Source organism: Euleptes europaea, chromosome 11 (genome assembly GCF_029931775.1).
Source record: "Euleptes europaea isolate rEulEur1 chromosome 11, rEulEur1.hap1, whole genome shotgun sequence".
In the NCBI taxonomy this organism is placed as follows: domain Eukaryota; kingdom Metazoa; phylum Chordata; class Lepidosauria; order Squamata; family Sphaerodactylidae; genus Euleptes; species Euleptes europaea.
Window position 1 is genome coordinate 13127174 of NC_079322.1, and position 18864 is coordinate 13146037.

Here is an 18864-nt window from a genome sequence, read left to right on the forward strand (position 1 = left end):
TGTTTGGCTAGTTTTTGTGAATTTCTTCATAGATATATTATTCTTATTATGTAGCTATCTATATTGATATATTTTTTGTATTTTGTATTTTGTTTTGTTTGAAAATTTATTAAAAATCTTTAATATTAAAAAAAAGAGATTGCATAATGAATGCTCCCCTACACCGAAAATCCCTACTACATGGTAAGCTAGCATTTCAGGGAAAAGGTGTTCTGGCCTACCCTGAGATACTAGATTCGAGGCCAGTGGCACCTTAGAAACCAAGAAGATTTTCGAGATGCAAACTTCTGAGAGTCAGAGCTTCCTCCAACAGAAACTTGGACTGAGGTGCTACTGGACTCAAATCTAGCTCCTCTACTGCTGACCAACACAGCTACCCTCTAAATCCATCTTCCTGAATTGCTAGTTTTCTATGAGCAGGAATCTTCTTCTTCTTTTTTCTTTCATGAGGGAACATTCTGTTATTTTAGTTGCCATCTGAAATAGATAACTTAATGGGTGTTTACCAGCCCAGCAACCGCTATGCCTATGTTCTTTACCCTAGGGGAATTTATAGTCCACATAACATTTTTCATATGTTTAGGTGGCAGCTGTAGAACACAGTGTAAAGCATGAGGTCTTCTATAATAGCATCTTACTTTTATATTTATTATTTTAAAAAATATTGGCCGATTGATTTTTAAAAAAAATATGTATATCAAGAAAAGGTAATTGGTGAATAAAGTACTGCAACGTGCCCTGCCCGTTGTCATTTGTGGCACAGCATTTGTCTGAAAGAAAACAGACCAATATTCTTCCAGTGTCTAAAAGCTTGCCCATCGGCCGTCTTGGAAGAGATTCTTAGACTTATATGTGCAATTGGAATGATATGGTAAAACAGTGAGGTGATACCGCTTCAGACTATTGGTTTTTCAGAACTCAAGAATGTAAAAATAAACATTTCTACATATAGCTGGTACAGCACGGACAACAGTTCTGTCTCGGGCCTTCATCTGCAGGGCCCTTTTTCTCTTTTCAGGGAGTGTTCCCAATTCCGGGTGCAGTCCGTTGTTCACCTTGTTCTCCTGCAGGTGCTAACCAGACCTTCCTCATTACTGCCCTATCCTATGCTGGTTGTGTGCTGTTTTTAAGGGTTTCCCCCCCCTCCCCTCTTTTGTTTTTCAGAAAATGCAAGCGATAAACATGTGACCGTAAAATTTGTTCAGGATACATCCAAGTTCTGGTACAAACCAGAGATTTCAAGAGAGCAAGGTAGTAGCTCTGTCTATCTCAATCTATCTCGATCTATCTATTCACCTATCTATCTCGATCCATCCATTCGTCCATCGATCTATTGCTCTATCTATCTTGATCCATCCATTCATTCATCCATCTATCCATCTATCGATCTGTCAATGTATTTGTCTCGATCTATGTGTCTATTTTTCTATCTTTCTGTCTATCCATCTATCTAATCCATTCTAATCTAATCTGTCTAGTTCATGCCTAACTCAGAGGCCCAGGGCAGGTTGTGTAATGTTTCTTCTCAATGTGAGGTTGACCAAGAGAAACCTACCCCAGTCCCCGGGGGGATCAATTTAAGCACTGGTGTCAGAGGGGGAAAAAGAAGGAAAAAATGTTCAGACTGAGAGAGAATGGAAAATAAAACAAGGCTCCTTTCTTCCCTCATCTAAGGGGATTGTTTAACAGCATGTGGAAAAGGCAGATGTTACTTGTTGTAATTCAGTCATCGGAAATTTGTTGTTGACTAGTATAAAGGGCAGCCTGTGGCCGACACTGGGCTTAAAATCTTACCCTCTTCCTTGCTATTTCTTAATCCATGAGTGGTGAGGAGAGATCATCTTCATGTGTTAATTTTTTTAGGTGAAGGTCTGGAATTGTTTTGAAGTGCACTTTGAAAAAAATCAAGTATAAAAGCAACAAATGTGTATGTATGTGTGTGTGGGCCCAAGCTAGGGTGTGAAGGTGCATGATTCAGCACACTTGTTGCATCCGAACAAATTCAGTTGGTCAGGGCCTAGATGGGAGACCTCTGTTAACCCCATGGGTGCCCCCTTGCGTTCCATAGGAGAAAGGCAGGATAATGCATGAAATAAATAATTTAATGTTTAGAGTGTTTGGGGTGAAATGGAAGGAGGCAACAGGAAATACATTACCTGGCCCCATGGCATCTGAGGGCACCATGCTGGGGATCTCTGCCTTTGATTGTAATGTTGGGGTTGGGCTAGAGTCCATTTATCTGTACTGGGATCTTCCTGACCCTGTGATCCATCTTTCTCCTCTCAATCTGAAGAACAAGGTTTTTGATGCAGGGAGGTTTATTTATTTTTATTCTATTTATGTTATTTGTAGTCCATCTTTCTATACAAAGACTCAAGGCAGCTTCTGATTCACACAGTGAATCAGTATCACTGACGAAATGGGACATTCGGTAACAATGCATTAGGATTTTAGTAGTCTGGAACCACCAGAAAGAACTGAAGCATAGCTTAAGTATTCACATGACACATTAAGCAGAAGAGAGATCACATAAATAGGATCCTACTAACTATAAGCTATACACAGCAGTATAGACCACAGTCCCTAATCATGCATCCAAACTTGTTTGCAAAACCATTTTGTACATTGCAACCCTGTTATCTGTGCAGAAAAGCCCTGTTGGATAGTTCAGTTCCGCATAGTTTGCGGAAGGCCAGGAAAGTGGGAGTTTTCCTGACCTCCTTGGGCAAACCGTTCCATAGGGCAGGAGCCAAAACAGAAAGTGCGTGTTAGAGAGCCAGCGTGGTGTAGTGGTTAAGAGCTGTGGTTTGGAGTGGTGGACTCTGATCCGGAGAACCGGGTTGGTTTCCCCACTCCTCCACATGAAGCCAGCTGGGTGACCTTGGGCTAATCACAGCTCTTTCAGCCCCACCTACCTCACAGGGTGTCTGTTGTGGGGAAGGGAATGTGATTGTCAGCTGGTTTGATTCTTCCTTAAGTGATAGAGAAAGTCGGCATAGAAAAACCAACTCTGCTGCTGCTTCTTCCTCTTCTTCTTGATTTTGCCCATTTGCATGTTGGCCCCCTCGCAGCCCCTGATGACTTGAGCGAAGTTGTCCTGGGGGAACATAGGGAGAGAGGCAGTCCCACAAATAATAGCAGCCAAGGCCATGAAGGGTTTTGTATGTGATCATCAATTCCTTCAACTGAGCCCAGTAACAAATGGGCAGCATCTGCAGAACGGAAGTGATAGGCACGCTCCATCTAGCTTTGATTAATAGCCAAGCTGCAACATTCTGGACAAGTTAGAGTTTCTGAGTTGCTTTTGAGGGGAGACTACATGAAGAAGAGTTGGTTTTATACCCCAATATTCTCTACCTTAAGGAGTCTCAAAGCATCTTACAATCACTTTCCCTTCCTCTCCCCATAACAGACATCTTGTGATATAGGTGGGGCTGAGAGAGAGTTCAGAGAGAACTGTGACTAGCCCAAGGTCACCCAGCTGGCTTCATGTGGAGGAGTGGGGAAACCAACCCGGTTCACCCGATTAGAGTCTACCACTCTTAACCACTACACCACGCTGGCTCTCATGTGCAGAGAAGGGTGGGGACAGTCCATCTGAGACATGAAATTCTGTGCATAGTAAAGGAAATTAGGGGAGATGAGCATGACGTTGATGGCGTTGATTTTAGTACTTTACACGTGGATTTACCAGCGCTTCTAGCATGGACTTGGGGACCTGTTGTGTTGAGAGCCAGCATGGTGTAGTGGTTAAGAGTGATGGACTCTAATCTGGAGAACCGGGTTTGATTCCCCGCTCCTCCACATGAGCAGCAGACTGTAATCTGGAGAACCGGACTTGATTCACCACTCCTCCACATGCAGCCTGCTGGGTGACCCTTGGGCTAGTCACAGTTCTCTCCGAACTCTCTCAGCCACACCTACCTCACAAGGTCTCTGTTGTTGGGAGAGGAAGGGAAGGAGATTGTAAGCTTGATTGATTCTCCTTAAAAGGTAGAGAAAGTCAGCATGTAAAAACCAACTCCTCTTCTTATTTGTTTGTTACCGGGCCAAAAACAGCTCTCTTTCAAGCTATCCTTTCTCTCTCCTCCTCCTGCAGCCATTGCCGTCCTGAAGGAGAAAGAGCCGGGGTCCTTCGTCGTCCGTGACAGCCACTCCTTCAAGGGAGCCTACGGTCTTGCCATGAAGGTTGCCATCCCCCCGCCTTCTGTCCTGCAGCTGAACAAGAAAGGTATAACTTTTTGTGTGTTTCCAGTTCAACAGCAGGGCCAACTGAGCATTTTGTTTTTACCATTTAAATTAAAGAGAAATCCTTCGCCCAGGATCAAGCTGGAGAAAAGTGTCAGGATCAGGCGTCTGTCCCTAGCATCCCAGAAGCAAACTCATCCAGGCAGGTAGCTCTGAAGCAGTAATACTTTATTAGGAGCAAAAAGACAGATTAAAGGACTGACTGCCTACAGGCAGGTGAGGCTGGTAATGGCGAAACATAGGCAGATTACATGTTTAAAAGCACTACAGGCTGCGAAGGTAAACATGGCTAAGCAACCCCGAGATAAGCGATTCCCAGGAAGGAAGACTAAACATTAGAGCACAGCTGTGGAATGAGCATGGTAGTATAGTCGAGACTCTATGGGTAAACATAAAAAGAATAAGAAATAATTGTGATATTCTGGTGGGGGTCTGCTATCGACTGCCAAACCAGGCAGAGGACTTGGATGGGACGCTCCTAGACCAGATCACAAAGTTCTCAAAGAGAAGGGACATGGTGGTCATGGGAGATTTTAATTGCCCGGATATCTGTTGGAAGTCTAACGCTGCTAAAAATGCAAGATCCAATAAATTCCTGACTTGTCTTGCTGACAACTTCCTATTCCAGAAGATGGACAGGGAAACAAGGGGGTCCGTTATCTTAGACTTGATTCTCACCAACAGGGAAGAACTGGTCGATGAGGTTAAAGTAGTAGGCACCCTGGGTAGTAGTGACCACGTACTCTTGGAATTTACAATCTTGGGGAAAGGAAAACCTGTACGTAGTCAGACATATAGGTTGGACTTTAAAAGAGCAAATTTTAACAAACTTAACCTTATGCTAGGTAGAATCCCATGGTCAGAAATACTTAAAGAGAAGGGAGTTCAAGAAGAGTGGGCGTTTCTTAAAAATGAAATACTGAAGGCGCAATCAAGAAGGGTGGGCGTTTCTTAAAAATGAAATACTGAAGGCGCAATCCCAAACCATTCCTATGAGAAAGAAAAATGGGAGGAGCCTAAAGAGGCCAGGGTGGCTCCATAAACAGCTTTTAAAGAGTTGAGAAAAAACATTTAGGAAGTGGAAGGAGGGCCTTATAACCAAAGAGGAATATAAACAAATAACTAGTGCTTTTAGGGAGAGTGTTAGGAAAGCTAAAGCTCAGTATGAACTTAGGCTAGCGAGAGATGCTAAACGCAACAAAAAAGGGTTCTTTTCCTATGTACAGAGTAGGAGTAAGAATAAGGACAAGATAAGCCCATTGCATGGACCGGAAAGTGAAATTGGGGTTAGGAGATGAAGAGAGGGCAGAACTCCTCAATTCCTACTTTTCCTCAGTCTTTTCTCGTGAGGGAAGTGGTGCTCAACATGGCATAAACAGAACATATGATGAGGGAAGGGATTTGCAGCCTAGAATTGGCATTGGGGTAGTGCACAAATACCTGGTTTCTTTAAATGAAACAAAATCCTCTGGGCCAGATTAATTGCACCCAAGGGTACTCAAATAACTTGCAGATTTAATTTCTGAACCTCTGTCTATTATTTTTGAAAAGTCTTGGCAAACAGGGAGGTGCCAGAAGATTGGAGGCGGGCAAATGTTGTCCCCATCTTCAAGAAGGGGAAAAAGGAGGATCCGGGTAACTACCGACCCATCAGCTTGACTTCTATACCAGGAAAAGTGTTCGAACAAATCATCAGTCAGTCCTTGAGCATTTAGAAAGAATGGATCTGATCACTAAGAGCCAGCACGGGTTTCTCAAGAACAAGTCATGTCAGACTAATCTTATCTCTTTTTTTGAGAAAGTTACTACCTTGCTGGATCAGGGAATGCTGTAGACATAGTTTATCTAGATTTCAGTAAGGCTTTTGATAAGGTTCCACATAGTATTCTAGTTGACAAATTGGGAAAATGTGGTTTAGATCCTATTATTGTTAGGTGGATGGATCTGCAACTGGTTAACAGATCGTACCCAAAGAGTGCTAGTTAATGGTTCCTCATCCACTTGGAGAGAAGTGACTAGTGGAGTTCCTCAGGGATCTGTGCTGGGCCCTGTGTTGTTCAACATCTTTATAAATGATTTAGATAAAGGAATAGAGGGGATGCTTATTAAACTTGCAGATGATACTAAATTGGGAGGGGTAGCAAATATGGTAGAAGACAGAGCCAAGATGCAGGATGATCTTGACAGGCTGGAGAAGTGGGCTAGAACTAATAAAATGCACTTCAAAAAAGACAAATGCAGAGTTCTGCATTTAGGTAGGAAAAATCAAATGCATAATTATAGAATGGGGGAGACTTGTTTGAGCAGCAGTGTGTGTGAAAAGGATCTTGGGGTCTTAGTAGACCAAACACTGAACATGAGTCAGCAGTGTGATGTAGCTAAAATGGCAAATGCAGTCTTCGGCTGCATCAACAGAAGTATAGTGTCCAGATCACGCCAAGTGATAGTATCATTTTACTCCGCTCTGGTTAGATCTCAACTAGAGTACTGTGTTCAGTTTTGGGCATCACAATTTTAAAAAGATGTAGACGAGCTGGAACGTGTCCAGAGGAGGGCAACAATGATGGTGAGGGGTCTGGAGACCAAGTCCTATGAGGAAAGGTTGAAGGAGCTGGGTATGTTTAGCCTGAAGAGGAGAAGGCTGAGAAGGGATATGATAACCATGTTCAAGTACTTGCGGGGCTGTCATATTGAGGATGGTGCCGAGTTGTTTTCTGTTGCCCAAGAAGGTCGGACCAGAACCAACGGGTTGAAATTAAATCAAAAGAGTTTCTGTCTAGACATTAGGAAGAATTTTCTAACAGTTAGAGCAGTTCCTTGGTGGAACAGGCTTCTTCGGCAGGTGGTAAGCTCTCCTTCCCTGGAGGTTTTTAAGCAGAGGTTAGATGGCCGTCAGCAATGCTGATTCTGTGACCTTAGGCAGATGATGAGAGGGAGGGCATCTTGGCCATCTTCTGGTCACTAGGTGTGGGGGGGAGGTAGTTGTGAATTTCCTGTATTGTGCAGGGGGTTGGACTTGATGGCCCTGGTGGTCCCTTCCAACTCTATGATTCTATGAAAACAGGATGAGCGAAACTGTACACAGAGTTTACAGGCATGAGAACCAAGGACTTGACGTGTAGCCAGAAACTGGCCTACTCATGTCAAGAGCCTTTACTCCTGCTAACAGCAAAGGCCTGACAAAAAGCCTGCATGGAATTGTCTGTTTACAAGCCTGGTTTCAGTGATGCCTCACTAGGGGAACCTTGCTAATGCTTTCTTTAAGAACCAGGAATATGTCAGGTTGCTGCTGCACACGATTTCTGGCTTTGTCTTGAGGAAATATGGAATCCATTAGGAGAAAATTGTATTAAACTACTTAAACCAGGGGTGTCGAACTCAATTTTTTTTTTGGGGGGGGGGGGCGATAGGACATAAATGTCACTTAGTCGGGCCGGGTCATGCCTCACCAGCCCAGATCGAGAGGAGGGGGCTGGCTCGCGGGCCAGATAAAAGCTCTCGAGGGTCTGGATCCTGCCCGCGGGCCTTATGTTTGACCCCCCTGACTTAAACTCTGCCTTACCATTCTCTAAGGCCCAAAAGGCAACTCATAACCTTAAACAAAATCAAGTGTCGTGCCAAGAAGCCAACCCAGTCATCAGGTGCCATAGTCCTTAGTGTCCGTTGAATAATCTATTTAGCCAAGCCTAAAATCTTGATGAAACGTAAAAATTTTCAGTAGCCTACTGAATACCAACAGGGAAAGTGCAGGACAGTCCTAGCCGGGTTGCCTCTACTGAAAAGGCCCTGTTATAGGTATACTCATTGTGCTTCTGAAGTTGGAAGCTCATGAAGCAAGGCCTCGTAAGATGGAAGGATGGGCCTCAAGAGACTATTTTAAGGCATTACTTAGAAATCATCCAGCAAAGAATTATAGCAGCCAAGCAGTAAAAAACTTTGCTAGGTTATGTAGCTTATTAAACCAATTGAAGGAAAAACTAAAAAAGGGACCAGACAGACGTTTCTTCAGTTTTGTCTGAGGTATCGAGAAAGCATTCACTGCAAAGTCTCAGTCATTCTTACTGCAAGATAAGTGGTTGATTGTTTTATTTTATTAAAATCTACACAGTTATAATTTTGTGAATAAGCAATAGCAAAGTAACAGTCAGATGTTCAGTTTGTGGACCCCAATTATAGATTCCCCCTGTTCCTTTCATCCCCTAATTTTTCAGTGGGTTTCCAAAGTCATTAATTGCACCATCCTACATTTCCTTACCTTTTTGGCTCTTACAGTGTGCAGGTCGTGTAACTTAACTCAGCATTTCATGGATTTCCTGACTCCCATCATCTTTACACCTCCCACTGGTGGAGATGTCATGATGTTCCAAATCCACATGCTTTACTAGAGTTCTAGGAAGTTGTTTCAGTTTGGTACAAATTGGCCGTCTTCCTCTTCTCTTACAGTATTCCTTGCATTTAGTATGTCAGGTATTCAGATGTTGTTGTCCCTTCCCTTTCACCCTTTACTCTTCTTTGGTTGTTGCCACCAGTAGCCAGCTTTGATGCCAACAATGCAGATTCCATATTGTTTTATGTGTCCCTCAACTGGGGTTTCCAACCTCCAGGTGGGGCCTGGAGATGACTCAGAATTACAACTGATCTCCAGACTACAGAGATCTCTGTGTATGTGTGTGTTAAGTGCCATTAAGTCGTTTCCAACTCATGGTGACCCTATGAATCAATGACCTCCAAAACATCCTATCTTTAACAGTCTTGCTCAGGTCTTGCAAATTGAGACCTGTGGCTTCCTTTATAGAGTCAATCCATCTCATGTTAGGTCTTCCTCTTTTCAAGCTGCCTTCAACTTTTCCCAACATGATTGTCTTTCTCAGTGACTCTTCTCATAATGTGTCCAAAGTATGACAGCCTCAGTTTAGTCATTTTAGCTTCTAGGATCAGTTCAGGCTTGATTTGATCTATAATCCACTGATTTGTTTTTTTAGCTGTCCACGGTATCCGTAACACTCTCCTCCAACACCACATTTCAAAGGAATCTACTTTCTTCCTATCAGCTTTCTTCATTGTCCAGCTTTCACACCCATACCTAGTAACAGGGAATATGAAAGCATGAATTAACTTGATCTTGGTGGCCAGTGACACATCCATACACTTAAGAGATCTGTACCCCTGGAGAAAATGGCTGCTTTGGGGGGTGGCCTCTATGGCATTATACCCTGCTGAGGTCCCTCTCCTCCCCAAACCCCCCACCTTCACCTGGATCCACCCCCCCAAAAAAAAACTCCAGGAATTTCCCAACCCTGAACTGGCAACCCACCTTCAGCAGATATGGGAGAACAAGCTCTTCTGCCTGTTACCATATCCCCAGCAGGACTGGCTCAAGATTTAGATTTACTTCATTTATGCCCCATTTTTCTCCTCAGTGGGGGACCCAAAGTGGCTTACAACATTCTCCCCTTCTCCATTTTATCCTCACAACAACCCTGTGAGGGAGGTTAGGCTATGTGTGTGTGAATGGCCCAAAATCACCCAGCAAGCTCCTATAGTAGAGTGGGGATTTGAACCTGGGCCTCCCACATCCTAGTCTGGCACCCTAACTGTTGCACCACGCTGGCTCTTGAGCTGTTTCATCAAGTGTGGTCAGGAAACCTTGCAACGCTGCAGAACAAGCTTGGGTCTAAAGCTGCTCCTTCTCTGCTCCTCTAAAATTATTTATGCAATGGACCAGAGTAGCTACTTGTGTGGTCATCCTAAAAGGCATAGGTACGCATTCTGGAAGTTGTAGATACAATAATTTATCTGTGGCTTCAGACATCGATAAAATATACCCATTCTCCTTCCCCCTTCCAAAATTTCTCCTTCTCTGCACATGATAATAAAGCCCTATTCTTGAATGCTGGGGGTAGGCAAATCCACCTAGGGCCCTTCACATTTCTGACTCCGTCCCATCGCAGTCATTCATCTGTTGTGATTTCTTTTTTGTTCCTGTTTTATTTTGCAGTTGGAGATCTGTCCAATGAGCTTGTCCGGCATTTCCTGATTGAGTGCACCCATAAAGGAGTGAGGTTAAAAGGATGCCCCAACGAGCCCTATTTTGGTAAGGGCCATACATGGTGGTATGTTGTTATTTTACCAAAAGCATTTGCAGCCTGCCTTTTGACTTTGGTGGCTTCCAGGGAGGCATGCAAATGTGGAATAAAACCAACTGCAATAAAATCCATAAACCACATGCTGAACATTACAAGTGAGGTTGCAGCAGAGTCATTCTCACACACTTCTTCGCCCACAAATCCAACTCCTTTGACACCATATGAATGACAGCAAATATCCCAGGGAGGGCAGGGGAGGTCTTGCACAAATGAGGCAGCACAGAGGAAGCCTATTCTCAATCACTGTCTGACTAACCTCTTAACATCTGGGCCACCTAGAGGTAGACCACCCCTGAAGGGTTATGAAGAGTGGGTTAAAAACCTGTGGAATGCCAACACTATTTTTTTCTTTCTCCTTGCTGTATATTTTGCTACTGAAGGTTTCACTTCATGCATTGGATGTAGTGGGCTCTAGCCCATGAAACGCTTACGATTTGATAAATCTGTTAAGTGTTTAAGGTGCCACAGGACTCCTTTCTTTCGAACATGGCTACTCCGTTTACATGTATAAGGAATTTGTACGTAACTGGGGAGCCATCTTCCTGCGCTACACAAAATCTAACTTGGTGTGTTGTCTTCTTTTGACTGCAGGGAGCTTGACTGCTTTGGTGTATCAGCACTCCATCACTCCTCTGGCCCTGCCCTGCAAGCTGCTCATCCCAGACCGAGGTATTCTTATTAAAATGAGACGGAAACCCCCTGTAAAACTGGTCCAGCTCCCCTTTCGTAATGTCACTCTTACACAGCAGCATCTTTGTGTCGCAGTCTGTGAATCAGCATCCATTCTGGAGTGCAATGGGGATTATGACTCAAGTTCTTCATTCTGGTACCAAATGATCAAATCGTTGCAGAAGAGATGTGGTTATAATCTTAGGCATACGATCGAGTGCCAGAGAGTTGACGTCAACTGTGTGCATTTAGAAAAGATCACTGTGTTCACAGAACGTCACGTTTACTTTAACCTACAAATATAAGAACTTCAAATTGAAAGTAAAGATGGTAAGACAAAGGTCACGCAGTAGAGCTCAAGGACAAGTTTGCAGGGTGTGTTTTTAACATTCAATCCAAAAGTACCTTTTCTTTTCTTTGGTCAAGACTTGGGGAGAAAAAAGGGTCTGAAAGTTTATAGCAAAATCCAGTTGTGACTAGCACTGATTGGCCAGTGCCATGATGTCACCAACACATCTCCAGAAAAGTTTTGTGTCTGTTTTAGAATGTGTTTTCTCTCTCTCTCTCTCTCTCTCTCTCTCTCCCCCCCCCCGTCTCTCTCTCTCTCCCTGTCTCTCTCTCTCTCTCTCTCCCCGTCTCTCTCTCTCTTTCTCTTAACATATCATATATTGGTTCTTGTAGGTTATCCGGGCTGTGTAACCGTGGTCTTGGAATTTTCTTTCCTGACGTTTCGCCAGCAGCTGTGGCAGGCATCTTCAGAGGAGTAACTGAAGGTCAGTGTTACTCCTCTGAAGATGCCTGCCACAGCTGCTGGCGAAACGTCAGGAAAGAAAATACCAAAACCACGGTTACACAGCCCGGATAACCTACAAGACCCAATGAACTCTGACCATGAAAGCCTTCGACGATTAGCATATAAACAGATAAATGTACATAAAGTAAGGGTTTTAAAGGAATTATGGGTAGTTTGCCTGAAGCATAGAAGGAGAGGCAATCCTGCTTTTGCTTTGACAAAGCATACATCTGTCATGCAAATTTTGAAGCTGGAAGGCCTCACTGTGGCTTCCCTTCAGATGTCATCATAAGAACATAAGAAAGGCCATGCTGGACCAGACCAAGGCCCATCCAGCAGTCTGTTCACACAGTGGCCAACCAGGTGCCTCTAGGAAACCCACAAACAAGACAGCCACAGCATTATCCTGCCTGTGTTTTAAAGCACCTAATATAATAGGCATTGTCCTCTGATCCTGGAGAGAATAGGTATGCATCATGACTAGTATCTATTTTGACTAGTAGCTGTGAATACCCTTCTCCTCCATGAACATGTCCACTCCCCTCTTAAATCCTTCCAAGTTGGCATCCATCATCACATCCTGGGGCAGGGAGTTCCACAATTTAACTATTTGTTGTGTAAAGAAATACTTCCTTTGACCTGTTTTGAATCTCTCACCCTCCAGCTTCAGCAGATGGCCCTGCGTTCTAGTATTACGAGAGAAGAAAAGCTTCTCCCTGTCCACACTCTCCAAACCATGCATAATTTTATAGACCTCTATCGTGTCTCCCCTTAACCGCCTTCTTTCCAAGTTAAACAGCCCTAAGAATTTTAACTGCTAGGGCTGTTGCTCTATTTTCCTGATCATTTTGGTTGCTCTTTTTTGCACTTTCTTAAGCTCTGCAATATCCTTTTTTAGGTGTGGTGACCAGAACTGTACACAGTATTCCAAGTGTGGTCTCACCATAGATTTGTACAAAGGCAGTATGATAGCAGCAGTTTTATTCTCTATTCCTCATCTAACTATGGCCAGCATGGAATTTGTCTTTTTCACAGCAGCCATCCCTACTGGGTTGACATCAGCCTTAGCGTTCAAACATCTTCCTGGCAATATTTGTCATGCAAACATTTGAATTTGTTTGACTGTGCATGTGAACTGAAATGGCACATATTAAAATAATAGGTTGTTATTCCTTTATCGTGTGTCATCTCTTGAAGTGGTATATGTCCCCCCCCCCTTCTGAGTCAAATAGCAAAAGAGCAACCCAGACCAAATATGGAAAACTGAGCACCGGTTTTAATTTTCATACTTTAGTACTAGGAGCTGTGTAAGTGGTGTTTTGTACAGCGTGAAGGCTCGATGCACCTCGAGTTACCAGCCTCCAGGTGGGGCTAGGAGATCTCACAAAATTACAACTGATCTCCAGGCTATAGAATTCAGTTCCCCTGGAGGAAATGCGAGGTTTGGAGGGTGGACTCTCTGGCATCACATCCCTCCCTAAATTCCACCCTCCACAGCACCACCCACAAATCTCCAGGAATCTCTTTTACTGTCAGTGGGAACCCTAGATACAGCCAACACAGCGTAGTTAAATTGTGGAACTCCCTGCCCCAGGATGTGATGATGGCTGCCAACTTGGAAGGCTTTAAGAGGGGAGTGGACATGTTCATGGAGGACAGGGATATCCATGGCTACTAGTTAAATTGGATACTAGTCATGATGCTTACCATTTCTCTCCAGGATTAGAGGAGTATGCCGAATATATTAGGTGTTGTGGAACACAAGCAGGATGGTGCTGCTGCAGTCGTCTTGTTTGTGGGCTTCCTAGTGGCACCTGGTTGGACACTGTGTGAACAGACTGCTGGACTTGATGGTCCTTGGTCTGATCCAGCTGGGCTTTTATTATGTTCCCAAACCTCTCTTGAAAAAGAGGCCATTGGGGGGGGGTGCTGCTGTAAAGCTGTGTGGCAGTACTGGCATGCCCCCCCCCCAGTCTGGGCAGGGAACTAGGGAATTGCTGCCTAACCCCACTTGCACCTCACAGAGGTCACTCATGCATGGATACTTGGACTGACGTGCGCCCCTGTCTGACTCGGTTGTTCCTTGGAGTTCTGCACGAGTTTTTCGTCCATTAGAGATTACCTCACTGCCAGCCCTCACAAATCCCGGGACTTCCCGTTCCTCTGTTAACTTGACTCTTCCCTCTCCCCTGAGCTCAGCCCGGGTGAAATCTCCACGCAGAAGGCAAAGCAGGGGAAACAAAGGCTGGCTTTCTCTCACAGCCAGTCACAAAGCAGCGTGTAAAGAGGCGGGGATTCAAATGCTTCCTGCTTTATCGGAGCTCTTTCTGAGCAAAAGAAAGGTTTTTTTAAACCGAGGCTTGGATTTCTCCCCCCCTTTCTTTCAGATTGCTCCAGTTTTTTGTTCTTAAAGTGCTTTTTTATGCGGCAGTTGGGTTTTGTTGGGGGGGATTTTCTCTCACAGTGAGCACTACGAAGTAAGCCAATTACAAAGCAGCATTTAAATGGGCGGGGAATTGATTTGAGCTTGGAGGCTGCTGGTGCAGAGATTCCCAACTGGGAAGTGTGGGTCCAGCCAGCAGCGAACCTCAGGTAAAACTCCCAGGCATAAACGACCCGAGACTCTCCAATGCTGTGTAATGAAGCAGACGCAGAACCTCACAGTCCAGCTCGTCATGAAAATGTTTGTGGGCCACTTCTCTTTGCAGATCCTCTAGAGGAGATGTCTGAAACCTCCCCGCAGACCGCCGCGAACTCGGCCGCTGAGCTTCTGAAGCAGGGGGCAGGTCCGTAAGTTCCTGGGGCATGAACATGGAGGCTGGAAAATGTGCTGTGAAATCAGGTGGCTGAAACAAACCCAAAGCCCCAGACGGCCAGCCCCAGTTCTTTAATGTGCAGTGGCACTTAAGTGAAGAGCTGTTGCAGAGAGCAGGACGTAATTTCCTTGATGATTTGAAAGAAGAAACATTAAAAGTTCCAAATTCAAAATTAGGAATATCATTTATGCAATCCAGAAAAAAATAGACAAACATGCCATCGTGACGTTCAAAGATTAATTTTAAGGGATCAAACGTTTCAGTGTTTTTTATCCATTGCCAATCTCATGGGAATGGTGTCCCCCCCCCTTTCTGTTTTTGGCAAACTTAGGGTGCAATTCCGCCCTCTATTGGTGACCATAACAGGAAGAATGGGGTGGGGGGAGGAGAATGTGTTTGTTCTGGCTAAGTAACAGATTTGTATATTGGCTTGGTTTTGTCAATCTGAATCCCTTTACCTTTCAGGGGAAGTAATTCTCTTACCATGAATGAATTGCTGCAGGGGAAATTACTGTCATAAACAACAAGCCTTTGAAGCCAGAAAGATTATTTGCTCAAGTGTAACCTTTTCTGTTCAAAGCCCTTGATCCTCAAGGGTTAGGTATCACTACTTTTCTTCCACATGCAAAGTAGAACTGAATTGGAATGCTTGAGGGTCCACTTAATGCTGGTGGACGTGCCATCTGTAAAGTTCATTTATTTATTTAAAACATTTCAGTGCCACCTTTCTACCCAAATAGGGCCCTCCAAGACAGCAAACATTAAAACATTTCAATATTCAAAACATCTAAAATAAAGTAAATATTAAGTAGTTCAATGAAGGAAGCTGATAGGAAGAAAGTAGATTCCTTTGAAATGTGGTTTTTGAGGAGAGTATTACAGATACCCTGGACCGCCCAAAAAACAAATCTGTGGGTTCTAGATCAAATCAAGCCAGAACTGATCCTAGAAGCTAAAATGACTAAACTGAGGGGGTCATACTTTGGACACAAGAGTCACTAGAAAAGACAGTCATGCTAGGAAAAGTGGAAGGCAGCAGGACAAGAGGAAGACCCAACAAGAGATGGATTGACTCTATAAAGGAAGCCACAGCTCTCAATTTGCAAGACCTGAGCAAGGCTGTTAAAGATAGGACATTTTGGAGGACGTCGATTCATAGAGTCGCCATGAGTCGGAAGCGACTTGATGGGACTGAACACATGTAGTTCAATTAAAAAAACAACAACATATGAGCGGACGTAACACCAAAAACCAGGGTGGAGGGCAAAAGCTGTTATTACCTCAGGGATGGCTTTTGCCACATGGTGAATTGCAGTGACTGTTCATCCTAACAGTTCAGGCGGTTTCCAGAGTCAACGTGGTGAGCCGCAGTACATAGAGGGCTGACCTTGTGATGGAAGTTTCCACCTGGGACAACTGAAAGCTTGTCCCTCACAGCAGTCGTAACCTATGCATTGATCCTCAGACCTCTTTGGTCCTGTTTTTCTGCCCCAACGTGTTCAACATGTCAACACTAAGGTTGCATTCCTGAGGGGGGGCGAATCTCCTTAGGAGCCGGTGTGACTCCGTGCCGGCATAGGTGCCACTTTATCACGGGATAAAGTGGCGCCCATTCCAGTATGGGGGCAAACATGCCGGTGTCCGTGAGCCATGGAGCTCTGCCGGCCCCCGCCATCAGCGCAGCCACTCTGGGAACCAAATCCTGGAAGAGAATGGCTGTGCCAGTGTGTGTGTGTGGGGGGGGGGGTCGGGGGCGGGTGTTCCCGGGGGTGGAGCTGCCTTTAGGAAGCTTCCACAGCCCTTTCAGCCCGGGAACACCCCCTTGAGCAGCGGCAGGCCTTTTTTCAATGGGGCCTTTCCCCACTTTTTCTTTATTTTTCTATTTTTAAAACCTCCCCCCCCCTCCAAGGCATCCTTTAGGAATGGGCTGCCTGAATATGCAAATGTCACTGTCTTCAGGTTATTAGTCAGAACAGTTTTCAAACTCCTCCCGTGTAGAACATAAAAGCAGATGGTCTCTCACAGCCACTGAAGGAACTTTGTGTGCCTCCTCCGTTTGTTTAGCACATGGATTGCAGGCCTCTAGACAGGACAAAGATGTACTGTACAAATCTAGGTTTTTTGAAGGAATAGACCCCAAAGAAAGCCACGGAAATAAAAGAACCATGGAAAGCTTTGTTGAGCATGATGCTAGGGGAACAAAACTCTGTGCTTTGGCAGCAGCAAAGACTCCAGAGAGAAAAATGTAAGAATATTAAGAAAATGCAATTTTGTCACTTTTTACCCCATACGCCTATTTCATTTCATTTTCAGCACCCTCAGTTTATTTATTGTAACTTACAAAAAATGAAAATAACCGTGGGAGGAACTGTGAATCAGCAGCAGGCAATTGATCTCATTAAAGTTTAGGAATGCACCGAGTATGAAGCTGTAGGAAATGGAAAACAAAATTTTATCCTTGGGGGGGAGAAGGCATTTCTCAAAGTCAGTTTGGTCCCAGTTTCTGTTGAGAGAGATATAAAGGAGAATTAGCAACCTCCTTAAAATTCTTCTCTTATGTGCATTCTGATTGATGTTTTGATGTATTTCCGAGAATGCGCTGACTGCCACCCAAAACATCTGGCAAGCCCTGTGATTTAGGCATTCTGTTTTGATCTTTCAAAATAACCATGGATGTTTGATGCTGTAGGAAAACATAGGAGAGGGTTGAGGAAGGCTACATTAGCATACATATTTTGTAACCTCCATCTATGGTTGCTTGTAGTTGGACCCAGTGGGAGAGTTATGGAAGAGAAGAGATGAAGATTGGGACAGCTGTGGAACACATCTGGAACTTAGATAAATTGATAGAAATACTGGGTCTTTAAGTGCTCCACCTAGTTTTTAGGAAGTTGTGTATGCCACAGATCACAAGGCAATTTGTGAATGAACAATTTTTTTGTCAACAAGGTATAAAACAAAATTTTTAAAAATTACTTTGGCCTTTTATGCATGGCTGTTTCCCTCGCGATCACCCCCCGACGACTTCAGGTCTTTGTTTTGATTATGCATGCCGTTTCCGACCATCAGAGGTTGCCTCGCTCTCCCCCTGCATTTCCGTGTGTTTTGCCCATGTTTTCAAATTCATGATAAAATTGGGTGCTTATGGAAATTCGTCTTTGGAAAATGCTGGAAAGTAGGATTTCATCTTCGGTCCCGGTGCAGACACACATTGGGACTGCGCCTGCGCGCAGGCCTACCACCGAAAAGATTTTTAGCTTATAGCCTACAGGGGGCGCGCCTCCCAGGACGCACGGGACGGCTTCCCGCCCAGACCGTCACGTGATATCTGGAGGCGCGCTCCCCCCCTCCAGTTCCTTTTTGCCTCCGCCGCAATAAGACACAACTAGTTTAACTCCAAGCCTTACTGTGTAGATTCTACGTGAGTACGGACTGAGGCAGGATTGTCTGGCCTAGTCCCACCGTGTTCTTCTCCGTTGGTGAGATCATGTTGCCCAAAACCCCATTCAAGAACTGTACCTCGTGTGGTACTAAAATGACCCAATCCGATGACCATGACTTATGCTTATTATGTCTGGAAGAAGGGCATAAGGTCTCTTCATGCAACATACGCATGAAGTTTACTTCCAAGGCAAGATCAGATAGAGAGGCGAGATTAACCGCCGCACTCTGGGAAAGGGCTCTGAGCCCCAGACGAGGGGAGCGGCAGCGGAAGGCTTCCCCCGCTCCTCCAACTGCCCCCGCTTCAAACAAAGGGCACTCCCCCGGAGCTGAACAGGGCAGAGCCACCCCAGGCCCATCAGAACCGGGATCGGTTCCCACCGCACTGGCCCAATTAGGATCGGACCTGACTGCTACCGTTCCGACAGTTCCGGTCCGTTCGGAGGCCACACCCTCTCACGATGCCTAAGAAGCATAAGAGAAAGAGTAAGCACTGTGAGAAACTGAGAGACACAAGGCCTGCAAGCACTCCGGAACAGTTTTACCAACCCTGTTCCGAGGAGCCTTTCCCCACTACGATCCCAGGGACTCTCTTAGCCCTGCCCAGAACCCCATCCTGGTGCTCTCAGTCACCACTTCGATCTCCCTCAGACCTGGAGTCCGATGCCATGATGGAGGGTGCAAGGGCTCCCCTCCATGAGCCAAGCACCACGAATTGGAGACAGCCAATGCAACCAGCAGCCTCCCTCTT

The 18864-nt window shown here is 44.8% G+C and overlaps 1 protein-coding gene across 1 annotated transcript in view; it reads left to right on the forward strand.

Annotated features, from left to right (window-relative positions):
* Positions 1–18864, forward strand: part of TNS3 (tensin 3) — a 392082-nt gene that overhangs the window by 364823 nt on the left and 8395 nt on the right. Inside the window, exons 26-30 of the mRNA XM_056856991.1 lie at positions 1165–1251; positions 4100–4231; positions 10247–10342; positions 10986–11063; positions 14565–14642. Coding sequence (XP_056712969.1) covers positions 1165–1251; positions 4100–4231; positions 10247–10342; positions 10986–11063; positions 14565–14642 — 471 coding nt within the window. The remainder of the gene's footprint in view (positions 1–1164; positions 1252–4099; positions 4232–10246; positions 10343–10985; positions 11064–14564; positions 14643–18864) is intronic.